Source organism: Vulpes lagopus, chromosome 5, assembly GCF_018345385.1.
Source record: "Vulpes lagopus strain Blue_001 chromosome 5, ASM1834538v1, whole genome shotgun sequence".
NCBI classification, from domain to species: domain Eukaryota; kingdom Metazoa; phylum Chordata; class Mammalia; order Carnivora; family Canidae; genus Vulpes; species Vulpes lagopus.
The window spans coordinates 5716704-5743685 of record NC_054828.1 but is presented as its reverse complement, the minus strand read 5'-3'; the positions used below and the strand labels follow the sequence as shown (position 1 = coordinate 5743685).

The window sequence follows — 26982 nt, the reverse complement described above, 5'->3', positions numbered from 1 at the left end:
ACCCATGGGACAGACTGTAACCACCCCTTTAAGCCTCACTCTAGATCACTGGAAAGAAGTCGCCGGCCGGGCACACAATCTTTTGGTGAAGTCAGAAGACGAAGATGGGTCACCTTCTGCTCCTCAGAATGGCCGACTTTCAACGTTGGGTGGCCCAGGAACGGAACTTTTAATATTGACATTATCTTGCAGGTGAAGGCCCTGGTCTTTCAGCCAGGACCCAATGGGCACCTTGATCAGGTGCCGTACATCATAGTTTGGGAGAATCTCGCTAAACCCCCCCCCCTGGATAAAATGCTTCACCCCTTCTCAGGGGGGACCGGGCCCGAGACCCCCACCCCCTCCCTGCGTCACTCCCCTTATTCCCTGCCCTACCTCTCCCTCCGCTCCCTCAGCTCCGTTCCCGACTCTACTGCGGTAGAGAGGCCACCCCTCGCTTCACCCCCACTCTCCAGTCGCCTCCACTTTCGACGAGAGCGCGAGGGGGAGTCGGAAAACGTCTGGACCTCCCAGGCACGTCCCCTCCGATCAGTAGGCGGCCAGATGCAATACTGGCCGTTCTCTGCCTCTGACCTTTACAATTGGAAAACTCATAACCCCACTTTCTCCCAAGACCCCCAGGCACTAACCGGGTTAATTGAGTCAATTCTGTTGACCCACCAGCCGACCTGGGATGACTGCCAACAGCTCCTGCAGACTCTCCTCACCACGGAGGAGAGACAGGGCGTCTACCTCGAAGCATGGAAAAGCGTCCTGGGGGCGGATGGGAGGCCGACCCAGCTGCCTAATGAAATTGAGGATGTTTTCCCCTTGGTTCGCCCGACCTGGGACTACGACACTGCTGCTGGTAGGGAGCGGCTCCGTCTCTATCGCCAGGTACTCCTAGCGGTCTTAAAGGGGCAGGGCGACGCCCCACCAATTTGGCAAAGGTACGTGCTATAGTGCAGGGGAAAGATGAGACGCCGGCAGGTTTTCTGGAAAGATTAATGGAAGGCTACCATATATACACCCCCTTTGACCCCGTGGCCAAAGATCGACAACCAGATGTAATCATGTCCTTCATCGGACAATAGGCCTCGGGTATTTGTAATAAGTTAGAACGGTAGGAGGGACTTCAGGGATACACCTTACAGGACTTAAAGAGAGAGATAGAGAGAGAGAGAGAGAGACCCCAGAGGAAAGGGAGGACAGGATCCGTAAAGAGCAAGAGGAACGAGAGAATAAAAGAGATAAAAGAAACGCAATAAAGAACTGACTGGGATACTGGCCACCATAGTACAGGGCTCAGGGCAGAGTAAGTCAGGACAGAGTAAGGACCTGGGAGACAAAAGAAAACCACGGGTTGAACGAGACCAGTGTGCCTACTGCAAGGAAAAAGGACATTGGGTTAAAGATTGTCCAAAGAAGGGCCAAACGCAGGGACCTAAGAAGAAGCCCATTGCCGTTCTGTCCCTAGAAGATAAAGATTAGGGGTGTCAGGGCCAGGAGCACCCCCGCCCCGAGCCTCGGATAACCCTTAAAGTGGGGGGCCAACCAGTGACCTTCCTGGTTGATACGGGAGCTCAACATTTAGTTTTAACTGAGGCAGAAGGACCCTTGAGCTCTATCTAAAAGATGCATTCTTTTGCCTAAAGTTAAGCTCTCAAAGCCAGCCTATTTTTGCCTTTGAATGGAAAGATCCTGAGACGGGACTCTCAGGACAACTCACTTGAACAAGGCTACCACAGGGATTCAAAAACTCCCCCACCTTGTTCCACGAAGCCTTGCATCAGGGCTTGGCAGACTTCCGAGTTGGCCATCCGGACCTCGTTCTCCTGCAGTACGTGGATGATTTGCTCATAGTGGCTAAGACAGAACGGGATTGTGTAAAAGGTACGGGGGCCCTGCTCGAGAGACTGGGAGGACTGGGGTATAGGGCCTCCGCCAAAAAGGCCCAAATAGGCCAGAGACGAGTGACCTATCTGGGATATCTCCTGGAAGGAGGCCAGAGGTGGCTGACGGAGGGCCGCAAAAAGGCTGTAGCCCTGATCCCAGCACCCACTAATGCCAGAGGGCTACGAGAGTTCCTCAGCAGTGCCGGGTTCTGCCGCCTCTGGGTACCCGGGTTTGCAGAGCTGGTGGCTCCCCTATATCCTCTCACGAAATCCAACACCCCCTACCACTGGGGAAAGGAGCAACAATTGGCTTTTGACAAAATAAAAAGGGCCTTATTGACCGCCCCTGCCCTGAGCCTCCCATATGTAACCAAGCCATTTGCGCTATATGCTGATGAATGCCGAGGAATAGCCAAAGGGGTCCTAACTCAGAAACTGGGACCCTGAAAAAGGCTCATGGCATACTTTTCAAAAAATTAGACAGCGTGGCTGCAGGATGGCCCCCATGTCTCCGAATAATAGCGGCTGTGGCAGTCCTGGTAAAAGACTCAGATAAGTTGGCCTTTGGCCAACCCCTCACTGTGGTGGCCCCCCCCACACCATAGAGACAGTCATCCGCCAGCCCCCTGATTGATGGCTCTCAAACGCTCGGGTCACCCATTATCAGGCCATGTTACTGAATTCTGAGCGGATACGGTTCGGAATGGCTACATCCCTAAACCCGGCCACCTTGCTTCCAGAAACCGAGTCCCCCTCCCTAGTAATGCATAATTGCCACCAGATCCTAGCCGAGGTCCATGGCACCAGAGGGGACTTGACGGACCAGCCTATGCCAGATGTTGAAGCAACCTGGTACACAGATGGGAGTAGCTTTCTACGAAATGGTGAACGTAAAGCCGGGGCAGCCGTGGTAGATAAAAAAAAAACTGTCATCTGGGCCAGTGCCCTAAAGCCTGGGACTTCAGCTCAAAGGGCAGAGCTTATAGCCCTAACTCAGGCCCTAAAAAAGGCTAAGGACAAAAAGGTCAACATTTATACTGACAGCAGAAAACTGAGTATAATTCACTGTCCTGGGCATCAGCACGGCAACGACCCAGTAGCAGAGGGGAACAGGATGGCCGATGAAACAGCACGAGCCGCTGCACTAGGCCCACAGGAGGATGGACAGAAGCATTCCCCACCAGACGAGAAACTGCCCAGGTGGTTGTTAAGAAAATCCTAGAAGAAATTTTCCCCCAGTTTGGACTGCCCAAGGTAATAGGGTCGGACAACGGCCCTGCCTTCGTCTCCCAGGTAAGTCAGTTGGTGGCCAGATTACTGGGGATAAATTGGAAATTACATTGTGCATACAGACCCCAGAGCTCAGGGCAGGTAGAAAGAATGAATAGAACAATTAAAGAGACCCTAACCAAATTGACATTGGAGACTGGCACTAAAGACTGGGTCCAACTCCTCCCCTTGGTCCTGTTCCGAGTTCAGAACACTCCCACGTGCCATGGACTAACTCCTTACGAGATTCTCTATGGAGGTCTCCCACCAGTGATGGACTTACTAGATTCTGCTATTGACCCTCTTGCTAATACTCCCGGTTTACAGGACAGGCTAAAGGCGCTCCAGATTATCCAACACCAGATCTGGAGACCCCTTGCAGCTGTCTACTGCCCCGGAGATGCAACCGACCCACACCCGTTCCAGATCGCGACTCCGTCTACGTCAGGAAACATCAGTCCAGGACCCTTGAGCCCCGCTGGAAGGGCCCATACACCGTACTACTAACCACCCCAACCACCCTAAAAGTAGACAGTATTGCTGCTTGGGTCCATGCCTCGCACGTCAAGCGCGCCTCATCAACGAGCACCGCTGACGCCAGCCAGGACGGACCGGGCGAGCCCCTCCAATGGAAGCTCCACTGCACCCAAAACCCGCTCAAGATAAGACTTTCAAAAATTGTTCAATAACAATTGTTATATTCCTACCTCTCCTAGCGCTCTTCTCCCCCTCCAAAGGTAACCCTCATGCCCCCAAAAAGTTAACCTGGCAGGTATTAACGTCTGGGGGTGACGAGGTCTGGTCGATAACAAAAACTACCCCCATAGGAACCTGGTGGCCCAACCTATATCCTGACTTATGTAAATTAACCACAGGGGCCCCCAGCCCATGGGACCTAGAGGGGTATTCCGACACCTCTAAAGCCCCCAACCGAGAAAGGCCCCCCAGACGAAAAGGATTAGACCCCTGGGGAGGATGTGGCATGCCGGACAGGAGGGCCATGTTACGCACCCTCCCCTTCTATGTCTGTCCCGAGTACCACAGAGATCGCAGGCTAAATCCCACCTGTGGAGGGGGGGAACACTTCTATTGTAAAAATTGGGGGTGCGAGACTACAGGAGACACAGGATGGGAGGCCCTCCTCCTCCTGGGATTACATCACTGTCAGGGCTAACTATACTTACCCGGGGTTACCAGGAACTCTACAATACTACCGCCCCGATTTTAGAAACTGACTTTTACCTGGTGCCCCAGCCGGGAACCTGGTGGGCATGCAACAAAGGTCTCACCCCCTGTGTATCTGCTCAGGTCCTAAAGGACTCTGAGGACTTCTGTGTTATGGTGCAGATTATGCCCAGGGTATTCTATCACCCTGCTGAAACTCTAAAAAATCAGTATGACAGACATCCCACCCGTTTTCAGCGCGAGCCTGTCTCCCTAACCCTAGCCGTTATGCTGGGACTAGGGGTCGCAACTGGGGTGGGTACTGGCGCAGCTGCTCTGATCCAGGGCTCACGACGTTATTTAGAACTCCAAGCAGCTGTAGATAAAGATCTACGGGCACTAGAGCAGTCCGTTTCTAAGTTAGAACAATCCCTTACCTCACTTTCAGAAGTAGTACTTCAAAACAGGAGAGGCTTGGATTTACTATTCCTGAAAGAGGGAGGACTGTGTGCGGCCCTGGGAGAAGAATGCTGTTTCTATGCAGGCCACTCTGGAGTCATCAGGGACTCCATGGCCAAACTCAGAGATAGGCTAAATAAAAGACAAAGGGACCGGGAAGCCCAGCAGGGTTGGTTTGAAGGCTGGTTTAACCAGTCTCCCTGCATGACCACCCTAATCTCTACCATTATGGGCCCTCTAGTTATCCTGCTCCTACTGCCAACTTTCGGCCCCTGCATCCTCAACCGGCTGCTCCAGTTCATCCGAGAAAGATTGTCCATTACCCAAGCTCTGGTACTAACTCAACAATATCGGGCCCTCCAAACTGAAGAAATAAAGGTTCCCTAAGATTCTAAGGTTAAAATCAGCCCAAACAAAGAGGAGGGAATGAAGAAACCCCACACCCCCGTCCCCGTGAGTGGGACCAGGCCTAACCCAGAGGCAGCCCATCCAGGCGCCTCCCATGAATTTAAGCAACAAAAACATTCTGTTTTTCCAAGATAAGAAAACTATCCGCCCCCCCTCGCCCTGACTGGAAAGTCCCTGAACATGTTCGTGTTGACCTTCAAAGAAATCAATCATGTCATAACCCGAATGCTATGCTACTCCTGTGGTTTTTTGCCTTTAAAAGATGCCTGTAATTGCTAATCGGGGCTCTCTGCCACCTCTGAGGTGGAGAGCCCGTTTGCGCAAACGTCCAATAAACCCTCTTGCTTGTTGCATCTGCCTGTCTGGGGTCTGAGTCTCTGGGGCGTCCACCGGGACACGTTGGCACCCGTGAGCCAGGGTCCAACAAGCAAAGAGTCACAGAGACCCGGGAGGCCTCCTAGCTACGTGACTGTGAATAGGGACTTCTTCAGACCTCAGTTTCCTTATCCACAGGAAGGAAAAGCAGCCACCTTCTGTGGCGGTTGTGAGGACTAAATCATAGAGCGTGTGGCAAACTCCCGACCAGTGTTCTGGGTTAGTAAGGACCCAATAAATAGCAATTATCAATATTGCCTATCGATACTGCAAACACACATAGAAAAAGTTTTAGGATTATAAACAGACTCGATGAGAGACATGACCCGAATTAATTTTGTTACCAGAACACTCACTTCAGTAAATGTTCAATTGTTAAAAATGGGCAGAAGATGCGCATGATTTTCTTGAAATTATTTCGACCAATGAGCCCTGTGTCTCCGAGGTCATATGACCGTAGCATTTTGTAGAAAGCTTGGAGATTCCTAGCAATTGAGTCCTGAATGATTTCTTCCACCTAACACAAAAAACAAACACATTTAGCAAGCCGGACCTTTGTAACCTGGGACGGTAGCACCCTGGGACCACACGAGGGAAGTGTTACTTACCGAATCCCAAGCCAGGAGGAGAGGCGCCTTGGTGTCTGCAGAGGAGGAGAGTTTTTGTATCTAATTGGGAAAGAGAAAGTGTGTAAGTACGAATCTCTCCTAAAGGCAGTAGGAGCCTTGGAGGCAGACACATGGCTTTGTCCCTTTAGCCAATTAACTCTTGAGGTCATAAGCAAGGGGGTTTACCTCCTAACCCCCATGTGGAAATGGGGATCATGATTTTTAACTTACACTCATGAAAAAACAAAGTACTATAAACATGAAAAAAAATCTATCACCCAGCCTAAATAAACTCAAAATAAAAGAATAATGAGTTGGCATTTTTGCCTTTCAGAATGGTAAAAATTAAAAAGGAGGCAAATTGCCAGTGTCAATAAGGGATACTATTAGACAATCTGATAATCTACAGACTCCAGGGCAATAGTGACCACCTCTGGGGAATGACGAGGGAACAGAACTAGAAGAAAAACTTACTTCTCACCATGTTCCCTTTTGCATCTTTTGCATTTTGTACTTTACACATATATTCCTCTGTTAAAATAATAAAAATAATTTCAAGGATAAAATGTATATTCTTTGACCCAATCATTTCTATTTCTGGAAATCTGTACGAATGGAATAATCACAGAATGGTGCAAAAAAGCAGGCACAATATCCATTGTAGCAAGATTTAGAAAAGTGGGGGGAGAAGAACATGTAGTTTACAACAGGGAATAGTTTACTCTGTATCTTTTAAAATCACACAGCAGAATTTTTATTGACCGTGTTAAGGACATGTTAGGGACAGCATGGATTGAAAAGTCATTAGTTACAGGATCTCATTTTAAAATAAAATAGGTATCATATATGAAGGTATGTATCCAATCTTCAAATTGCATACATATGTGCAGCTTTTTGTATATTAATTATACCGTAATAAAGCTGAAAACAAAGTGTGTGCAGGTATACAGCACAGGTACAAGGTTCAGAAGAATGTACAACAAAGTATAATAGTGGGTAATGATCCCTCAATGTTAGAACTAGTGGTGATTTTCCTTTTTTTCTATTTGCAAAACTGTGTTTTCTAATTTTTCTCCTTCATTCCTATATGTTCATTCATTCATTTACCACACTGTTTCGTGAGTTGGCCTGGCACTGGGCTAGCCCTCATGGGTACAAGAGGCAGTAAAAACAGAAAGGCCTGTCTTCATGGAGGCATGACCACACAATGACCAAGTTGTGATACTGTGACCAGGCAGGTGTGTGAGGTCAGGGGCTGCCAGACAGGTTTTGGCAGAGGTATCACAGAAAGTTCCTGAGGAAGCTGTGGGTGCACTGAGACCTGCAGAGGACCATGAAGGGAATCCTAGCAGGAGCCACTGCATGGCCAGGAGGCAGGAGGGGCCTGGGGACACCTGAGGACCCGAGCCAGTGTGGCCCACGAGGATTCTGGGAAGTGGTCAGCAGGGCTGGACCACATGGGCACTTGCCATACTGGTTCGGAAGTTCTGCTTTCTTCTAGACCCTGGACAGCCACCTGAAGCTTTTAAGCATGGCAGCCAGCAGGACGTGGTTTATTTTAAACAAAGATCATGTCACTTGTCATGTGGAGAGCAGATCGTTTACATGCTTTTAGAGAAAAAACAAACAAACAAACAGCTATGTGCTGGGACAGCCAGAGGCCACAATTCTCAGGAGCTAACACAGCGGAGTTCAGTGAGAGGTACAATTATTCTTTTCTGTGTGCGAGAGCCCTGCGACTTACTTTCAACCTAGGGTTCAAGGAGGACCAAATGACACTGGTTTAGGATGTGGTCACCACTTTGCACAAGGTGGGTGCTCAGGAAATCATATTAGTGAAAAGCTAATTTGTACCTGCGAAAAGAAGTCTATAACAAACATTGCAAAAAGAATCTGTTCATGCCAGAAATCTCACAGAGGAAGACATAGACATGGCCAACACGCACATGAGAAAATGCTCTGCATCACTTGCCATCAGGGAAATACAAATCAAAACCACAATGAGATACCACCTCACACCAGTGAGAATGGGGAAAATTAACAAGGCAGGAAACCACAAATGTTGGAGAGGATGCGAAGAAAAGGGAACCCTCTTACACTGTTGGTGGGAATGTGAACTGGTGCAGCCACTCTGGAAAACTGTGTGGAGGTTCCTCAAAGAGTTAAAAATAGAGCTGCCCTACGACCCAGCAATTGCACTGCTGGGGATTTACCCCAAAAATACAGATGCAATGAAACGCCGGGACACCTGCACCCCGATGTTTCTAGCAGCAATGTCCACAATAGCCAAACTGTGGAAGGAGCCTCGGTGTCCACTGAAAGATGAATGGATAAAGAAGATGTGGTTTATGTATACAATGGAATATTACTCAGCCATTAGAAACGACAAATACCCACCATTTGCTTCGACGTGAATGGAACTGAAGGGTATTATGCTGAGTGAAATAAGTCAATTGGAGAAGGACAAACATTATATGTTCTCATTCATTTGGGGAATATAAATAATAGTGAAAGGGAATAGAAGGGAAGGGAGAAGAAATGGGTAGGAAATATCAGAAAGGGAGACAGAACATAAAGACTCCTAACTCTAGGAAACGAACTAGGGGTGGTGGAAGGGGAGGAGGGCGGGGGGTGGGGGTGAATGGGTGACGGGCACTGAGGGGGGCACTTGACGGGATGAGCACTGGGTGTTATTCTGTATGTTGGCAAATTGAACACCAATAAAAAATAAATTTATTATTAAAAAAAAGAATCTGTTCATGCCTATCACATTCACTACCTGACACTAATTTTTAAAAATTCTTAAAATTTTTAAGTGCTAATCATTATTGAAGTTATAAAAGCATTCTGAAAAATAAAACCGTCAAGTTTTCAAAAACCTAGTATGGATCACTAGAGGTAATAAACAGTTATTTTTTAAAATGGGGAACTAACAGGGTTACTGGGTGGTTCAGGTCATGATCTCAAAGTCCTGAGATGGAGCCTCATGTCAGGCTTCTTGCTCAGGATGGAGCCTGCTTCTCCCTTTCCCTCTGCCCCTCACCACCGCTCATACTCTCTCTCACTCACTCTATCTGTGTCTCAAATAAGTAAAATCTTCAAAATGGGGAACGTAAAAACTCTTAAAATATTAATGAGAACCAAAGGAGTAATTAAAAAACATGCCCATGCAAGACATGGTTGCAGGAGGAGTGCTGCAAGCACAGTGTGAAAAGAAGGTACATCCTGTACACACAGGTGCTCTCATCCCAGGATGGGTTTCCAGAAATGTCAAATATCACCCTTCAATATGATTTAGACACTGAGAATTAAAATCAAACAACTCAAACACTAAACTCTTACTTAAAATGAAAATTAGAGTAGCTCAGTTGGTTAAGCATCCAACTTTTGATTTCAGCTCAGGTCATGCTCTTGGGGTTGTGAGATCGAGCCCCACATCAGGCTCTGGACTCAGTGCAGAGTCTGCTTGGGATTCTCTCTCTCTCCCTTTGCCTCTTCCCCCATGCACACTCTCTCTAAAACAAATAAATAAATATTTTTTTAAACGAAAATTAGGGACGCATGGGTGGCTCAGCAGTTGAGCGTCAGCCTTTGGCTCAGGATGTGATCCCAGGTTTTGGGATTGAGTCCCACATCAGGCTCCCTGTGAGGAGCCTGCTTCTCCCTCTGTCTATGTCTGCCTCTCTCTGTATGTCTCTCATGGATAAATAAAATTAAAATCTTAAAAAAAAATTAACTCAGCTGAAAAACATGAAGTCCTCTATTTAAGACTATTTCACCGACCACCTCTTATTTCACTAAGAATACTTGAGTTTCGCACCATCAACAGAAAATCAAACATGAAGTCATCATAAAACTCACCTTAGGGGTCTCTTCAAGCAGTTCAATAAGTGTGTAGATGTTAACCCAGCCGGTGTCCCCAGGGTCAAGCATTTGCATGAGCTCTTTGAATTCTGAATCACTGATTTTTACAATCATGCAATTTAGAATATATCGCAATTCTTTCCCCGTTATCTGTCCATCAGGTTTCTGAGCATGAGAGCATAAGGGAATCTCATTAAAATAGGAAAAAGGAAGGAAATGCATTCCATATACTAAGCATCATTGAATAAAGAGTGAGCTCTGGCCCAACAGAGTTATGATGAAGCAAGAATCCCTCAGGTGGCAGTCACTCTATAACACTGTGAGCCAAGAGCAGTGTGCTGGGTGGGTGCCGGGGGACTAAGTCCTTTCCAGGGACTGTCTATCAGGATGTGGGCAGGAGATGACCCCAAGTGAGGAAAGAGGCCAATGCTACAGGCACAGGCTGACCGCTGCCTTGGACTCGGGCTGAGTGCTGGCTGTCTCAGCAACTCCTGCCCCATCCCCACCTGAGGACTGCGTGGCTCAGCAGCAGAGGGCACAGAGCTTCCCGGCAATTCAATTACAACTTGCCAATTTACTAAAAATATTAATTATGCTTATTTTCACTCCCACCAACCTCATCAATTACATAAATGGACAATTACTTAGCAAGAAAAATTTCAGCCATGCTGCATAAAGAAAACGTATTATAAGCAAAATACTGAGGCAAATTCTTCCCCCAGAATAAAAAATTACCAATAAGCAAATTGAATATCGAAATAAAAGATACTGTTTACTGGAAAAACGGGGGAAATAAAGAACCCCTACCTTTCTCACAGAGAGACACTGTAGCTATTAGTGTGACAAAGGGGCTAAGTCATAAAGCAGCATATAAATGTCAGCCATTACTTTGGGTCCAAAATCAGAAAAAGATATAAAGTTGGTTTAGGGAAAATTAAGTAATTTTAAATTATTTATTTAAAAATAAATAATATGCCCGCTTGCTTTTTGGTTTGGGAGTGATCATCAAATTTTTAATGTCCAAGTAGGAAAATTATGATTCTTAATAAATTTACAGCATTATGAAACCATCACCACTGACTGGTTCCAGAACGTCCCATCATCTCATGTCTGTTTTCCCAACCTAAGGTAACTCGTCTATTTGCTGCCTCTCTGTATTCACTTTTTCCTGGGTATTTCAGGTAAACAAGCATACACTATATGCATCGGTATGCATTGCGCATCTGGCTTTTATCGCTTAGCATAACACTTTTGAGGTTCATTCAGGATGTATCATGAATCAGTATTTTGTTCTTTTTTTATCCTTGTTATCATCCCACTGTATGGATATGCCACATTTTGTTTATCTAATCACAAGTGGATAAACATTTGGATTGTTTCTGGCTTGGAGATTAGGAATAATGTTGATAGGAACATTTGCACTCAAGTCTTTGTGTGGACATATGTTTTTACTTCTCTTGGCAGCTACCCACAAGAGGAACTACTGGATCATGTGGTACATTTCTGTTTAAATTTTAAAGAAATGACCATGTCGTTGTTTTAATGGCAACTTTACCACTTTACATTTCTACCAGCATGAGAGTGGTTGAGAGTTCCATCTCCACATCCTTGTCAACACTTATTACTGACTACGTGGGATGATTATCATCATCCCAGGGCTGGAAATCCCAGGGCTGGGAATGCCATGGCTGGTAAGTGGTGTCTCAGTGTGTTTCGGACTTGTGTTTCCCTGATGTCTAGTGATGATGATGATCTTTTCATGTGCTCGTTGGCTATTCATGTGTCTTCTTTGATGAAATGTCTATTCAAATATTTTGCCTTTTTTTTTATGATAGTCACAGAGAGAGAGAGACAGAGAGAGAGAGAGAGAGAGAGAGAGGCAGAGACATAGGCAGAGGGAGAAGCAGGCTCCATGCAGAGGGAGCCCGACGTGGGATCGATCCCGGGTCTCCAGGATCGCGCCCTGGGCCAAAGGCAGGCGCCAAACCGCTGCACCTCCCAGGGATCCCTATTTTGCCATTTTTTACACAGGGCTGTCTCCTGAGTTCTAAGAGTTCTTATATATTCTACATGCAAGTCCTTTACCAAATATATAATTTGCATACATTTTCTCCCAGAGCATGGCTTATCTTTTGGAGCACAATTTTTTAATTTTGAGAAGTCCAATTTACCAGGGTTTTTTCCCCCCCTTTATGGATCATGCTTTTAGCATTATATCTAAGAAATCCTTGCCTAATACAGGTCATAGAGATTTATGCATATGCCTTCTTCTAACAGTTTTGTCATTTTAACTCTTATATTTAGGTTTATGGCCCATTCTTGGTTAATTTTTGTATATGGGATATGGTAGTTCATCTTTTTGCAAATGGATATCCAATTGCCTCAAAACCATTTGTTGAAAAGATGATCCTTTCCCACACTGATCTTGTAAAAAATAAATTGACCATAAATGTCAGGGCTTATTTCTGGACTCTTAGTTCTGTACCATCAATCAATATGCCTATCCTCATGCCACTGGCACACTCTCCTGATATCATAACTTTGTACTAAGAATCAAAATCTGGAAGCTTAAGTGCTCTAACTTCATTCCTCTTTTCCAAGATTGGTTTTGGCTATTCAGCAACCTTTGCATTTCCATATGAATTTTAAGGTCAATTTTTTAATTTCTGCAAAAAAATCCAGTTGGCATTTTAATGGGGTTTGCAGCATTGAATCTATAGATCAATTTGGAGAGAGCTGCCATCTTAATAATATCGAGTCATCCAATCCATGAATATGGAATGTCTCTTTGTTCACTTACATTTCATTTAACAGCGCTTTGGAATTTTCAGCATTTAAGTTTGGTGCTTTTGTTAAATTTACTACTAGGTATTTTAGTCTTTTTGATGCTATCATAGAAATGCTTTCTGAAGTTCATTTTCAGATTGTTCATTGCTAGTTTATAGAAATATAACTGATTTTGTATATTGATCTTAGATCCTACAACCTTGATGAACTCATTATTTCTAGAAGTGTATGTGCATCACATTGTGAATAAAGACATTTTTCTTCCTTTCCAATCTGGATGCTTTTTATTTCTTTTCTTTCAAGATTGCACTGTCTAGAACTTCAATACAATGTCACATGGAAGCAGCAAAAGCTGACATTGTTGTGTTTTTCATGATCTTGGGGGAAAGTATTCAGTCTTTTTTTTTTTTTTTTTAAGATTTTATTTATTTATTCTTGAGAGAGAGAGAGAGAGGCAGAGACACAGGCAGAGGGAGGAGCAGGCTCCATGCAGGGAGCCCGACGTGGGACTTGATCCCAGGTCTCCAGGATCACACCCCGGGCCGAAGGCAGGCACTAAACCACTGAGCCACCTGGGCTGCCCAAGTATTCAGTCTCTTAACATCAACTATGGTTAGCCATTAGTTATGGGTTCATTGTAGATGCCCTTCTTCAGTTTAAGGAATTTCCCTGCTATTCTTGTTGAAAGTTGCTATCATAAAACAATGTTGGACTTTTCAAATGTCCTTAATTCTACTAATACTGCACTACTATATTAACTGATTTTTTGGAAATCAAACCAACCCTGCAATCCTGAGATAAATCCCACATGGTCAGAGCATTTAATCTTTTTTATATTAGTTGCTGAGTTTGATTCACTAATATTTTGCTGAGAATTTTTGCAACAATATTCACAAAGGATATTGTCTTTGATTTTCTATTCTTGTAGTCTCTTTGTCTGGCTTTAGTATTAGGATCATATTGGCCCCAGAAAATGAGGTGGGAAGCACTCCTTCCTCCTATATTTTCTGAAAGTTTGTGAAGGATTGTTATTATTTCTTTTATTAGGTATGTTTCTAGGCATTTGATTTTTTGAAAGATGTTAGAAATGATATTTTAAAATTCTTTTTCTAATTGTTTATTGTAGTTTATAGAAATAATATTGATCTTCAAAACAGTGACCTTGTTTCCAATGACCTTCTAAATTCTATTACTAATTCTAATATTTTCTGGAAGATAATTCTGGACTGTCTATTCAGGAAATAATGTAAGCTACAAATAATAACATTGAGAGTGGGTGAACAGGCAGGGTACAAATGGTTTCTGGGTGTTGGAAAGGGAGCCATATCAGGTTTAAATGTGAGTGATTGAGGTAATTGGGTCCACTCAGAGGGAAAGTGGCAGCGTGCACATACAGCTACTTGGGATACATGAGTTGGAGCAGATCTAAAGCAGTCTTTCCTACAATAATTCTGCATCCCTCTCTACAGCAGGAGTGGGACCTGCTTCCCCCTGTTGTCCTCTGCAGCCAGGCAAAATGCCTTTTACTGCCTACTCCTAGTCCCAAAATGTGCCCAAGACCAGGGCATGTGGTAGGGGGGTTGGGAGTCCCCATGTATCCATGTACTCTGCATGCACCATGCACTGTGCAACTCCACGGTTTCTGATGGTCACTGCTGTTATGTGACACTCTAGAGTGTGAGCTCATCATTGGCAGGGCCTTTGTATTACTCATCTATGTGTTCAGTGTTAAGTGCCCAAGGCTGGGCCCAGCGTGGGGCAGGTGCTTGATTCCTCATTCACATGACATGTTTGTTGATCAGCTCTGTTTGTACATCAATGACTGGTAAATAATCCAATATTTGGAGTGGTTAGCATGATTACAGTCCTCCATTAACAGAGATGAGATTTCACTATTTTTGATTAAATTACCCTAATATACCATAGTAGGTGCTGAGGCGGGTAAACACACAAAAACCTTCATTTATCTCTAAGAGGAGGCCCAGCCAGCACACTCCCAGGCAGCTCTGCCCAGGGTAGTTGGTTTGAATCCTGGCCCCACCATTCACTAGCTGGGAGCCTGAGGCTGGGTACTTACTATTGATGCTCCCTTTCCTTGGCAAATGAGGGCAAATAGAAATGATCAAATGGAGATAAAATTAGTGTCTACCTCACAGAGGTGCTGAGAAGCTGAAGTGAGTGAAGACAAGTAAATCACTTAAGACGGTATCTGGCATATTGCAAGCATGCAATATTCTTGTTTGTTCAGTAGAAGAGACCAAATCATATATGTCTATAGATTAACTAGTACAGCTGAGCTAGCTAAAATGTTCCCCCCTCTCCTGAAAACAGAATCCCAAATCTCTGAGTCTACGCTATACTCAGAAACCCTAAGCAATGGCATTCTAGATCAACAGGGGTGAGGAGTCTCCAGTACAAAGAGGAAACCTCTTTGCCACCTCCAGGCCATGTGGGCCCCTTCCCATAATGCTGTCCTGTAGCTGTCTTTATAGGAAGACTGCCACTGAGGCCAAGTACTTCCTCTTTTATACACAGTCATACTTGAGTCTGAGGCAAAGCAAGTCCCTGGACTCCTCCAGATTTACCAGATTCAGTTACTGAATATACTTAGTAAATAACAAACTTGGGAAATGTTGCATGTTTCAAAAGTATCCAAATGCTGCTTTCTAAAATAAACATTAAAGTGGGACGGAGCTAATATTCTGAGCAGGTTACAAATTCAAGAATTAGCCTCCTCTCTGCAGTACAATTAAACCAGGTAGGCTCTTTGGAATAAAGAAAATGTTCCTGTGATGGGCTACACATTGCTATGAACCCACACACTCTAGGCTGGGGTTGGGAAGGTTCCAGAGGTTAAGATTACTCATGATGGGCAGCCACTGTGTCCTTAATGACCTTGCCACACTTTGTTCTCTGCCCCTGGTGTCTCCCTCACTACCAGGCAGCACATTTTATGTCATCTGATCCCCTCAACTACACCCAACTCCTGAGGTCAGGCCCTATAGTCCTAAATGCTCAGAATAAGTCCTCGCATATGATAGGAGCTCAAAAAATGCCTGTTAACTGGATAAATGAATGAATATACAGCTTTTTTATTGGCCTTGTTCTAAGTGTTCACATTCTGAGAAACAATGAGGTTTTCCCCAGAGAAAGGTTTCAAAATCTTACAGTATTGGTGATCAGGAGTGCTTTCTTCAATGATGTATAGTGATCCTCTTGTCTAGATAACTTTGTGATAATGTTTTCCTTGCAAGATTGATCTCTAGAAGTGATGCTACAGGAGGGAGAAGAGGAAAACAGGAATAAGGTTATGTTCTTGTGCTTTGTTCTTTCTTAATGCAAAGGGGGAAAAAAGCATCTTACTTTATCATAACACTTTATTTGTGGCTCTTCTTCCTGAAGGTGTAATGTGCTTGTGCAGGCCCACCTGTCATTCAGGGGGGTGGTCTCTGACAGGGGACAGGGTGTGGACACCATTACTCTTGCTGTGGCATCACTGTTCTCTCCCCATGCTGGCTAACTGTGGCCAGCCATCTTGCCAGTCTGTGCCTTTAGTTTCAAAGAGACCAGGAAAGAGGCACCTGGGTGGCTCAGTCAGTTAGGTACCTGACTCTTGATTTTAGCTCAGGTCATGATCTCAGGGTCGTGGGATCAAGCCCTGCGTGGTGCTCCACACTGGGTGTGGAACCTGCTTGGGATTCTCTCTCTCCCTCTCCCTCTGCCCCTTGCCCTGCTCACTCATGCTCTCTCTCATAAAAAGAGAGAGAAAGAGAGAGAGAGACCAGGAAAGAGAGTATGGTCACTGCTGAGACCATCACCTCCCTGTGTGTATGGGCAGTATCCTGAGGCACACTCACCTACATGATAACTGGGCACACACTTCCCATGTTAAAGTAGTGGGAATGTCAACCTTCACAGCCTTCCCTTCCCTGTTGACAAGGGCCACAGCCACCTACATTATTGGAACCCTCTCCTTTTCTTGCCCCTTCCATCCATCCCCTGAGTGCAGAGCCATCAGCCTACACATGTGCCCCTGAAGGCTTATGACCATCCACTCTGGAGACCAAAGCCAACTTTACTCTGGACTCTGATCAGAAGAGGGCTGGCTGCAGAATCCTGTAATATGAAACTACAGATGCCTCCGTCAGCCTCTGGTTTTCAGTGTTCAGTGGGACAGGATGACATTTCCCACCAAGCAAAGAATGATGGTGAATCAGCTGAACCATTCTCAAATTTGTTAGGGGGATTTTATTGCTGCATCCACACAGCCATCTTAGCTTTTTCCAGTTGTATAAAAACTTATAAACACACACACCTACTACCATTTTTAAGAAACATAAAAGTAGCAGAATTCATGACTCTGAGTTGCTCATGTGACTCACGGAGCCTTTTTTCTACAGATCACTAGCATAGGAATGAAGGGAGACTGCTGCAGTAATTATTACCTTCTACAATACCACTGATGTTGGGGCCCCGTAGTTCTATGGGGGGAGTGTGGGGGGGTGGGGACTGTCTCATGCACTATGGGATGTTTAGTGGTATCCCTGGCCTATACCTGCTAGGTATCAGTAGTATCCCCATCCCAGCTGTGACAACCAAAATGTCTCAGGAAATTGCTAAAGATCTCCTAGGGGGCCAGGGTTGCCTCTAGTTGAGAATCACTGTTTCAAAGTAAATAAAATTCACATTTTAATTCTTTCCTATCTTTCAGATAAGAAAATCATTTTAAACGCCCCCCCTGCCCCGCACAAAAATAGAAGTAACTTCACTTAAGAAATAAACTCCGAGAGTTGCATCTCAGGGATTGGAATGGGGATGTGGGGGGTGGGGAGGGAGCTCTAAATACCTAGAAGGCTGGTAACCAGGGCAGTTCATCAAATATTCATAAATCTGTGAGACAGGAATAGGACCTAGTGAAATGGGAATTAACTCTGTGGTATATTTTACTTTACAATAGAGCATAGTGCTTTCAATGAACGTGCCAAGATTATAAAAAGCCTGTTTTTTCCTTTAAGATTTATATAGGGCGATCAATACAGGACACACATCAACATAAACAAAATACTTCTTAGAGCAAAAGCCTAAATTCTAAAATGTCATATTATTAAGTACTTTTTTAATATTTTGGGCCCTATCGCAGTTTATGTGATCATATAAATCTGAAGTTATAATAGACATTAAAGTACAAAGGAAAAGAAAAAGAAAAAAAAGAAAAAGAAAAAGAAAAAAATAAAATACTTGTCTGCCCTCAAAAAAAAAAAAAAAATAGACATTAGAATGAAAATAGAAATAATGGTGCTCAAGGCAAATAATCCTCCCTGACCTGCAATACCTGCATCATGCAGAGAGGGGTCAGGAAACAAGTGAACGTGGATTGTTCCTTTCTAAAGAACACTTAACCAAGCACGCTTCCCAAATTTTCCAAGAATACACTTAAAGCAGTGTTGATATGCATACCTAAAACATTCAAGCTCCGTTTCTGCCTCCACTCACTGAGCAGATCTAGTTAAGACCCTTATAGTCTTATTTCCTTAATTAGAAACTATAAGTATACCCACCTTATAGCTTAAGGCCATTTTAAATAGGAATACCGTATGGGAAATAACTGACAAACTATAAATCACTTTGTAAAGTTCATGATTATGCAATGAAGACTAATTTGTTATTCAAAAAAAATGAAGAAAAAGTAATTCAAACATGTGTAAATAAAATTTAGTTTTTGGTTTTTTTTTAACATACCTATTTCTTTTTGTCGGAGGAACTGTATTGTTGACTTCCAACCACTGGGGTTCATAAAGTGATGTTAGAAATTGTTTCCAATTGATTTTGGTGGTGGTTTTAAGTCCAAATCTAGATTTAAAAAACATGTATTATTTTAAACATTTTTTCCTATTATGCTGCATGGATTAGTTGCTTGATAATGAATTGAAGATGACAGGAAATGAATTTATATGAAGTTTCAAATCTAAGGTAAACAAAATAATTTAGTAAAATTTTACTATAAATTGACTTTCAAAAAGCAAAGAAAATCAAACTCATTCTACATCTCCATGTCTCTGTATTCCCTTAGCAGTAGCAGACGCTGAAGGAAGAAACAAAGCAATTTGAATAAAATTCTCCTGTCCACCAAATAGTTCTTTCAAAGTCACTATCTGGAGAGCTCAGTCACTGTGGGAGGCCACATAAAGGCCCAAGGCATGCACATACTGATTCCTGGGATCTGTGAGTGTGACCTCAAAGGGCAAAAAGAACTCTGCAGATGCTATTAAGGATGTGGATGTGGACATGGGAGAGCACCCAGCTTACCAGGTGGCCAATCTAATCATAGGAGTTCTTAAAATCAGAGTGTTTCTCCCAGCTGCAGCTAGAAAAAGATATGAGGACAGGGGAGAGGCCAAAGAGGAGGCTGCAGATGCAGGAAGGGCCACATGCCCAGGAACACAGGTGCTTCTAGACGCTGGAAAAGACAAGAAACAGACTCCTCACTTCTCCCCTAGGCTTGTGCTATTTTGTTATGGTAGCAATTGAAAACCAGTACAGATTTTAAATCTCAGCAAGAATAAGTACCCGGAAAATTGTTCCAAGAGCAAATGGCCAAAGTTAACGTGGCCCCATCATTCAGGGCCCAGGGATTTCAGCAGAGCAAGATGCCAGCGGGAGCAACCTGATGAGAGCTCAGAAAAGACCAAAGTGCGAGTCCCTGCTCCTTTGTTCCTTACCTATGCGACCCCAGACAAGTTGCTTACTACTCTAATTGTCTATTTTTCTCATCTATAAAATGATGAGAACCCTCCCTTACTACTGGGAGGGTTGCTATAAGGATTAAAGCTGCTAGATCAACAAGCCCCTCCTGCAGTACTGGATCACCAGCACACCCTTCTCTACTGTCCATGTGGCTTATACTACGCATCATCCACACTTCCATAACAGGGGAGCAAAAAGTATTTAGGCTGAGATCCTTAAACAACAGCGTGAGACGCAGAAGCAGGAGACACCACAAGACGGACCACCCTGTTTTGATTGCTAAATTTCGTGGCTGTAAGGAAACTGGTCTCATGTAGATCAAATGTGAGCCACATGAGAAAGTGCAAGTGTGCATGTGCATGTGTACATGCACGCACACACACAGTCATACAGCCATGCTGGCCCTTTGGTTCTTCAGAAGGGTTGTGCTCTTCCTCATCCTAGGTCCCTTACGTTTGCTGCTTCCTTTGCCAATTGCCACACTCCCCACCCTGCTTCCCATGCTTTAGTTAATTCTGCACCTCTTTTAAGTTCAACTTATTCATTACTTTCTCAAGAAAGCATTCTCTGATTTCCATAACCAGGGCTCTTTGCTCTATTACCTTGTCTTATAAGGAGGCACTATGCCTCCTTCCTTTATAGCATTTATCACTAAGGATTAATATTATTAGCATTTAAAACTTGCATAGCACTTTGATCATGATTGTGATTATAGCATCTAATGCTTGATAAATGGTTATTACTTCCACTTTTGATCTTAGCATCATATACGTATTCATGAGAAAGAAAGATATTGACTGATTGATTGATTGATTGGTTGATTTTCATTAGGTATACGTGGCAACATCAATAAGTACACTGTGACAGTGGCCTAATGCCCTGCTGCTTACATACAACACAATTTCATCATTTGTCCCCAGCCTGCCTTCCTCATGTTGCCTAAGATTTTGATAGTTTGTTAATACTATATATTTTCCTCTTAAATTTGAGCAAGTTAGAAATTAATTTTCTATAATGGAAACACTGTGCCTACCATTAAAAGTAGAATCAGCTTCGTATATTATGTTTAGGAAATTACCTTACTCTTTGGGAAAAAAATCAAATTAGATCTTCGTATGATATACTAAATTAAATTCAAAATAGATGAAGAAGCGAAAACATAAATGCTAGGACCATTAAAAAAGGAAAATCCATGTACCTACTCACCTAGTGTTGGAATAAGAATGGGTTTTTAAGCAACATTAAAGAGGGGGAATCACAAACTTCCCCAGTTAATAATGTCAACATAAAAAAAAATCCGTATGCCAGAAATATTGGAACATTTAAGAGCCAGACTTGCAAAAATTATCTATTATTACGTATAACAAAATGGTGATTTTCTTAAAACACTGTTTGTACAAATTAATATAAAAAAACTAAAACTTTATTTCCCTTCCCAGTAATAGTGGAGTAAGATCCTACTAGACCAATCCCCCTGCAGACAGCCACAATAAACTCTGGGTGTAATACCAAAAGCAGCTACAGAGTGAACAGAAGTGGGCACACTCTGGTAGACAATCCATGCTGAGAGGAGTGGAGTTGTGATGGGTATTTTCAATGCTTTCAGCCTGGTGCTACACATGCAGCATGAGGGGTGGCAAGGGCACCAGTAAAAAAGTTTGTTCTGGAACACTTGAAGTCCAAACCCAGGTGAACCATAACCTCTAGAGAGAAAGAGGAAATCCTGAAGAGAAAAAAACAGAGAGGGATCCCCAAATTCTGTCCTACCACATTTCTGACTGGCTCTGAATCTCACATGATCAGAACCTACTCAAAATTGCTTATATACAAAAGATATGAACTAAGATCCAAATTGCCACCTAAGAAACGGTATGTAGTAGGAGACCAACCAAAATAACTGCCTAGTAAAACAAGAGAAACAACATTCACTGCAAAAATAATAACAAAATTTAGAGTCTTCACAATTTAATATTCAAGATGTTGAGGAATGAATCTAAAATTATAGAATAGATTGGGGCACCTGGGTAGCTTATTTGGTTGAGTGGCTGACTCTTGATTTCAGCTCAGATCATGATCTCAGAGTCATGAGATTGAGCCCATATAGGACTCCATCCTCAAAGGAGAGTCTGCTTAAGGATACTCTCTCCCTCTGCCCCTCCTTCTGCTCAAGTGCGTGCAAGTGCACAAGCACTCTCTCTTATAAATAAGCAAATCTTTAAAAAATAAAAATAAAAAATTATAGAACATATTTTAAAGATAGGAAAATGGAACATTACTAGGGAGAAAAGTCTGACATACATGCAATTGGAATCACATAAGGAGAGGAAAGAATGAATGGGGCAGAAAAAAGGGACACCTGAGTAGCTCAGTGGTTGGGTGTCTGCCTTAGGCTTGGGGAGTGGTCCTGGAGTTCCGAGATCAAGTCCCACATTGGGATCCCTGCATGGAGCCTGCTTCTCCCTCTGCCTGTGTCTCTGCCTCTCTCTGTGTCTCTCATGAATAAATAAATAAAATCTTAAAAAAGAAAAAGAATGGAGCAGAAAAGAATATTTAAAGACAGAAAGGCCAAAATTTCCCCAAATTTGATTAAAGGTTATCCATTTACAGATTGAAGATGTTCAACAAAAACCAAGTAGAATGCACATGAAAAAGGCCATGCCAAGATTACAAAGTCAAATTCAAAGAGTAAATCTTGAATGCAACAAGAGAAAAATTACTCATTACATGCAAGAGGACAATTTAACAGATGACTTCTCATCCAAAATCATGGAAGCCAAAAGAAGTGGAACACCATTACCAAGTGCTAAAAGAAAAAAAAATGTTACTCAAGAATTTTTCATCTAAGAAAATATCCTTCAAAAATGAAGGATAAATGAAGACATTTCTAAATAAAAGAAAGCTAAGGGAGTCCATCTATAGTGCGCCAGTAACTCAATAAAAGAAGTTCTTTAGGTTGAAGGAAAATGATAGCAGATGAAGACCTCAACTCTTCTTAAAAGAATGAGGAAAGTATCAGAATGGTAAATATTTGAAAAAATACAAAAGGCTATTTTTTTTTTGCTTTTCAAACTCTTAATTTTTTTATTTATTATTCATGAAAGACACAGAGAGAGAGAGAGAGACAGAGAGAAAGAGGCAGAGACACAGGTAGAGGGAGAAGCAGGCTCCATGCAGGGAGCCTGATGTGGGACTCAATCCCAGGTCTCCAGGATCACACCCTGGGCTGAAGGTGGCGCTAAACTGCTGAGCCACCTGGGCTGCCCAAACTCTTCTTAATTTACTCATAGTTATTTAAAGCAAAAAAGAAATAACATTGTTTTGTGACGTTTATTACATAGGTAGGTATAATACATATAGTACCCACAGTATAAAAGACATGGGGGGCAGAATGTAGACCCATATTGCTTATGTAGGTTCAACAATTTATGTGAAGTGGTACAGTATTAACTGTACACAGGCTGAGAGCACTAAAAATGTATACTATAATCCCCATGAAAAATTATACAAAGATGTATAGGTAAAAAGACCATAAGAAAATTAAAATTGAGTTCTAAAAAAATTCCAATATCTGAAAAGAAGAAAACAAATCTGAAGACCAAACAAAAAGCAAAAAAAACAAAACAAAACCAAACAAACAAACAAACAAAAAAAAAAACGGAAAACCCAAATCCAAATATATCAATAATTACTTTAAATATTAATGGACTAAACATTTGAATTGGATTTTTTTAAAGATCCAAATTTATGCATTCACAAAAAAGGCACTGTGGTTTTTATTCTGTTGTTGTTCGTTTTTGTTTTTAAGAGAGTGAGCACATGTGTGATGGTGGGGAGGGAGCAGAAAGAGAAGTAGAGTGAAAATCTTAATCAAGCTCCACACTCAGTTGGAGCCCAATGTGGGGCTCAATCCCAAGACCCTGAGATCATAACCCAAGCCCAAATCAAGGCTCAGACGCTTAACTGACTGAGCTACCCAAGAACCCCAAAAGGCACATTTATTATAAAGACATAGATAGGTTGAAAATAAAAGGACACTATCTTAAGCCACATGGTCAAGGTCAACCTCAACAGTGACAAGTCATATTGATACCATGCATCCTTGATACGATGTGACAAGAATGATACTTTACCTCTGTGGTCTTCGAAAAACACATTACCCCAGTCTAATCAGTAAAATTCCAGTTGAGGACATTTTATAAAATATCTGACCAAAGATCCTCGAAACTAGCAAGGTCATTAAAAAACAAGAAAAGTCTGAGAAAGTGTCAGAACCAAGATAAGCTTAAGGATACATGACTACTAAATGTAATGGGGTATCCTAGGTGATATCCTGGAACAGAAAAAGGTATTAGGGGAAAACTGAGGGAAGATGAATAAAGTATGGACTAACAAAATAGTTACCACTATTAACATAATATTAGTTACATCAATACATCAATATTAGTTCATTAACTGTGAAAAATGTACCATACTAATGTAAGATGTTAATAATAGGGGAAACTGGGTGTGGGGTATATGAAAATTCTCTGCACTATCTTCATAATAATTATATAAATATAAAACTGTTCTGAAATAAAATGGTTATTTTTTAAAAGTATAATGAGGGAGGGCAGCCTGGGTGGTTCAGCGGTAGCGCCTGCCTTTGGCCCAGGGTGTGATCCTGGGGGCCGGGATCCAGTCCTGCATTGGGCTCCCTCCATGGAGCCTGCTTCTCCCTCTGCCTGTATCTCTGCCTCTCTCACTCTGTGTCTCTCATGAATAAACAAAATCTTAAAAAAAAAAAAAAAAAGGATAATGACGGAATATTATGAATAGCTTTGTCAATACATTTGACAATTAAGATGAAATGGAATGTGTTGAAAAAACACAAATTACCAAAAATGACCTGAGAAGAAACAGAACACTTGAATAATTCCATATTTAATTTTTTTAATTTAAAACATTCCCAGAAAGAAAACTTCAGACCTAAATGGCTTCTCAAGTGAATTTTACCAAACATATAAGGAAAATAAATAATGCTGGTTAGAAAGTAGAGAGGAAGAAAACATTTCTCAACCAATTTTCCAAGGTCAGTGTTAATCTGATCCCAAACTGAGGGAAGTATTTTACAAGAAAGGGCAACTTTAGACAAATATCACATGAAAAAAGATGCCAAAAAATTTTTAACAAAATTATAGCAAATAAAAGCAAATATACAAAAAGGATACTATATTATGATGAAGTGGGGTTTAATTCCAGATGCAAGTTGGCCTAACATTTTGAAGTCAATCAATGTAATTCACTATTTAATAGAATAATGGAAGAAAATGACATGATATCAGAGTAGATGCAGAAAAATCATTTGACAAAAACACACATGTGAAAAAAAAATTTCAACAAAATAGGAATAGAAAGGATTCCCTTAACCTAATAAAGGGCATCTATAAGAAATCCATGGCTAACATCACACTATGGTGTAAGATAGAATGCTTTCTACCTAAAATCATATCAGAAAAAGGTAAAGATGTCTAATTTTGCCATTTGGATTCAGCATTGGACTTAATGTATCACCCAGTAAAATAAATCAAGAAAAAAAAAGGCATAAAGATTGCAAAGGAAGATACAAGCTTGCCTTTATTTGCAAGCAAAAGGACTGTATTTCAAAACACTAGAAAAATCTATTAAGAAGACATTTGAACTAACCAGTGAATTTAGTAAGGTCACAGAGTTCTAAGTTAATATACAAAATTCATTGTATTTCTAATTATTGGCCATGAATAATTAGAAAATGAAATTTTAAAACATTTCATTTGCAACTGCATAAAAATACTTAGGAATAAATATAATACATAAGATTTGAGCATTATAAACAAAATCTTGCCTAGGGAAATTAAACACCTAAATAAATGGAAAGATATACCATGTCCATGAAGTAGAAAACTGAATATGGTTAATGTGGCAATTCTCCCCACTATATTCACAATTAAATTCCTAACAGGCTTTTTTTTTTTTTTTTTTTTTTAGCATATTGAGAAACTGATTCTAAAATGCATAGAAAGGCAAAGACTCTAGAATAGTCAAACAATTTTGAAAGGGAAGAACAAGTCTGGAGGAGTTGCACACCTTATTTTAAGACTTAACTATTTAGGGATCCCTGGGTGGCGCAGTGGTTTGGGGCCTGCCTTTGGCCCAGGGCGCAATCCTGGAAACCCGGGATTGAATCCCACATCAGGCTCCTGGTGCATGGAGCCTGCTTCTCCCTCTGTCTGTGTCTCTGCCTCTCTCTCTCTCTCTGTGTGACTATCATAAATAAATAAAAATAAAAGACTTAACTATTTAGCTACAGTAGTCAAGACCACGTGATATTGATGTGAGAATAAACTTATAGAATAATGGAAGAGACAGAGTCCAGAAATCTACTCACACTTATATAATCAGTTGATTTTCAATAAAGGTGCAAAATAGTTCATCAGAGAAATGGCAGCCTTTTCAACAAATGATGCTGGAACAGCTAAATATCTAGACAGAAACCGAGTGAACCTCCACCCTTACCTCACACCATACACAAAAATCAACTGAAATGGATATCCCATAAAAATTATCTGTAACAGATTTTTAAGTAGATAAAACAGACTTCATTAAAATTAAAAACTTTTGTACTTCAAAATAGAGCTAAGAAAAAAGAAAAGCAAGCCACACTGAAGGTAAATACGTAAACATATGTAGCTAACAAAGAAATCATATCTAGGATATGTAAAAAACTCTTACAAATCCATAATAGGGACATAAACCATACAATAAAATGGACAAAAGATTTGTACATATACTTTTTTTAAAAGATTATTTATTTATTTATTTATTTATTCATGAAAGACACAGAGAGAAAGGTAGAGACATAGGCAGAGGGAGAAGCAGGCTCCCTCCAAGGAGCCTGATGCAGGACTTGATCTCTGGACCCTGGAATCACGCCCTGAGCCAAAGGCAAACACTCAACCACTGAGCCACCCGGGTGTCCTCTGTATTTTTTTTTTTTTTTTTATTCATGAGAGACACAGAGAGAGGCAGAGACACAGGCAGAGGGAGAAGCAGGCTCCACGCAGGGAGCCCGACACGGGACTTGATCCCGGGACTCCAGGATCACATCCTGGGCTGAAGACAGGCGCTAAACCGCTGAGCCACCCGGACTGCCCTGTATATAAACTTTTAAAAAGAATATATATAAATGGCCAATTATAACATGAAAATAGGTGCAACATTATTAGTCATCAGGACAATGCAAATTAAAGCAGAATTCAATATCTTTACACACTACTCAAACAGGTAAAATTAAGAAGACTGGCAATACCAAGCATTAATGAAGATGTAAAGCCTCTGGAATTCTTACATGTTATTGACAGAACTGCAAAATGGTACAGTTACTTTGGAAAAAAGTTTGACACTGTCTCATAAAC

The 26982-nt window shown here is 42.1% G+C and overlaps 1 protein-coding gene across 1 annotated transcript in view; it reads right to left on the bottom strand.

Annotated features, from left to right (window-relative positions):
• Positions 1-26982, bottom strand: part of EFCAB6 (EF-hand calcium binding domain 6) — a 237958-nt gene that overhangs the window by 118761 nt on the left and 92215 nt on the right. The window contains exons 11-15 of the mRNA XM_041755332.1: positions 18548-18658; positions 15977-16082; positions 10019-10186; positions 6158-6217; positions 5906-6066 (exon numbers count right to left, since the gene is read on the bottom strand). Of these exons, the coding sequence (XP_041611266.1) occupies positions 5906-6066; positions 6158-6217; positions 10019-10186; positions 15977-16082; positions 18548-18658 (606 nt within the window). The remainder of the gene's footprint in view (positions 1-5905; positions 6067-6157; positions 6218-10018; positions 10187-15976; positions 16083-18547; positions 18659-26982) is intronic.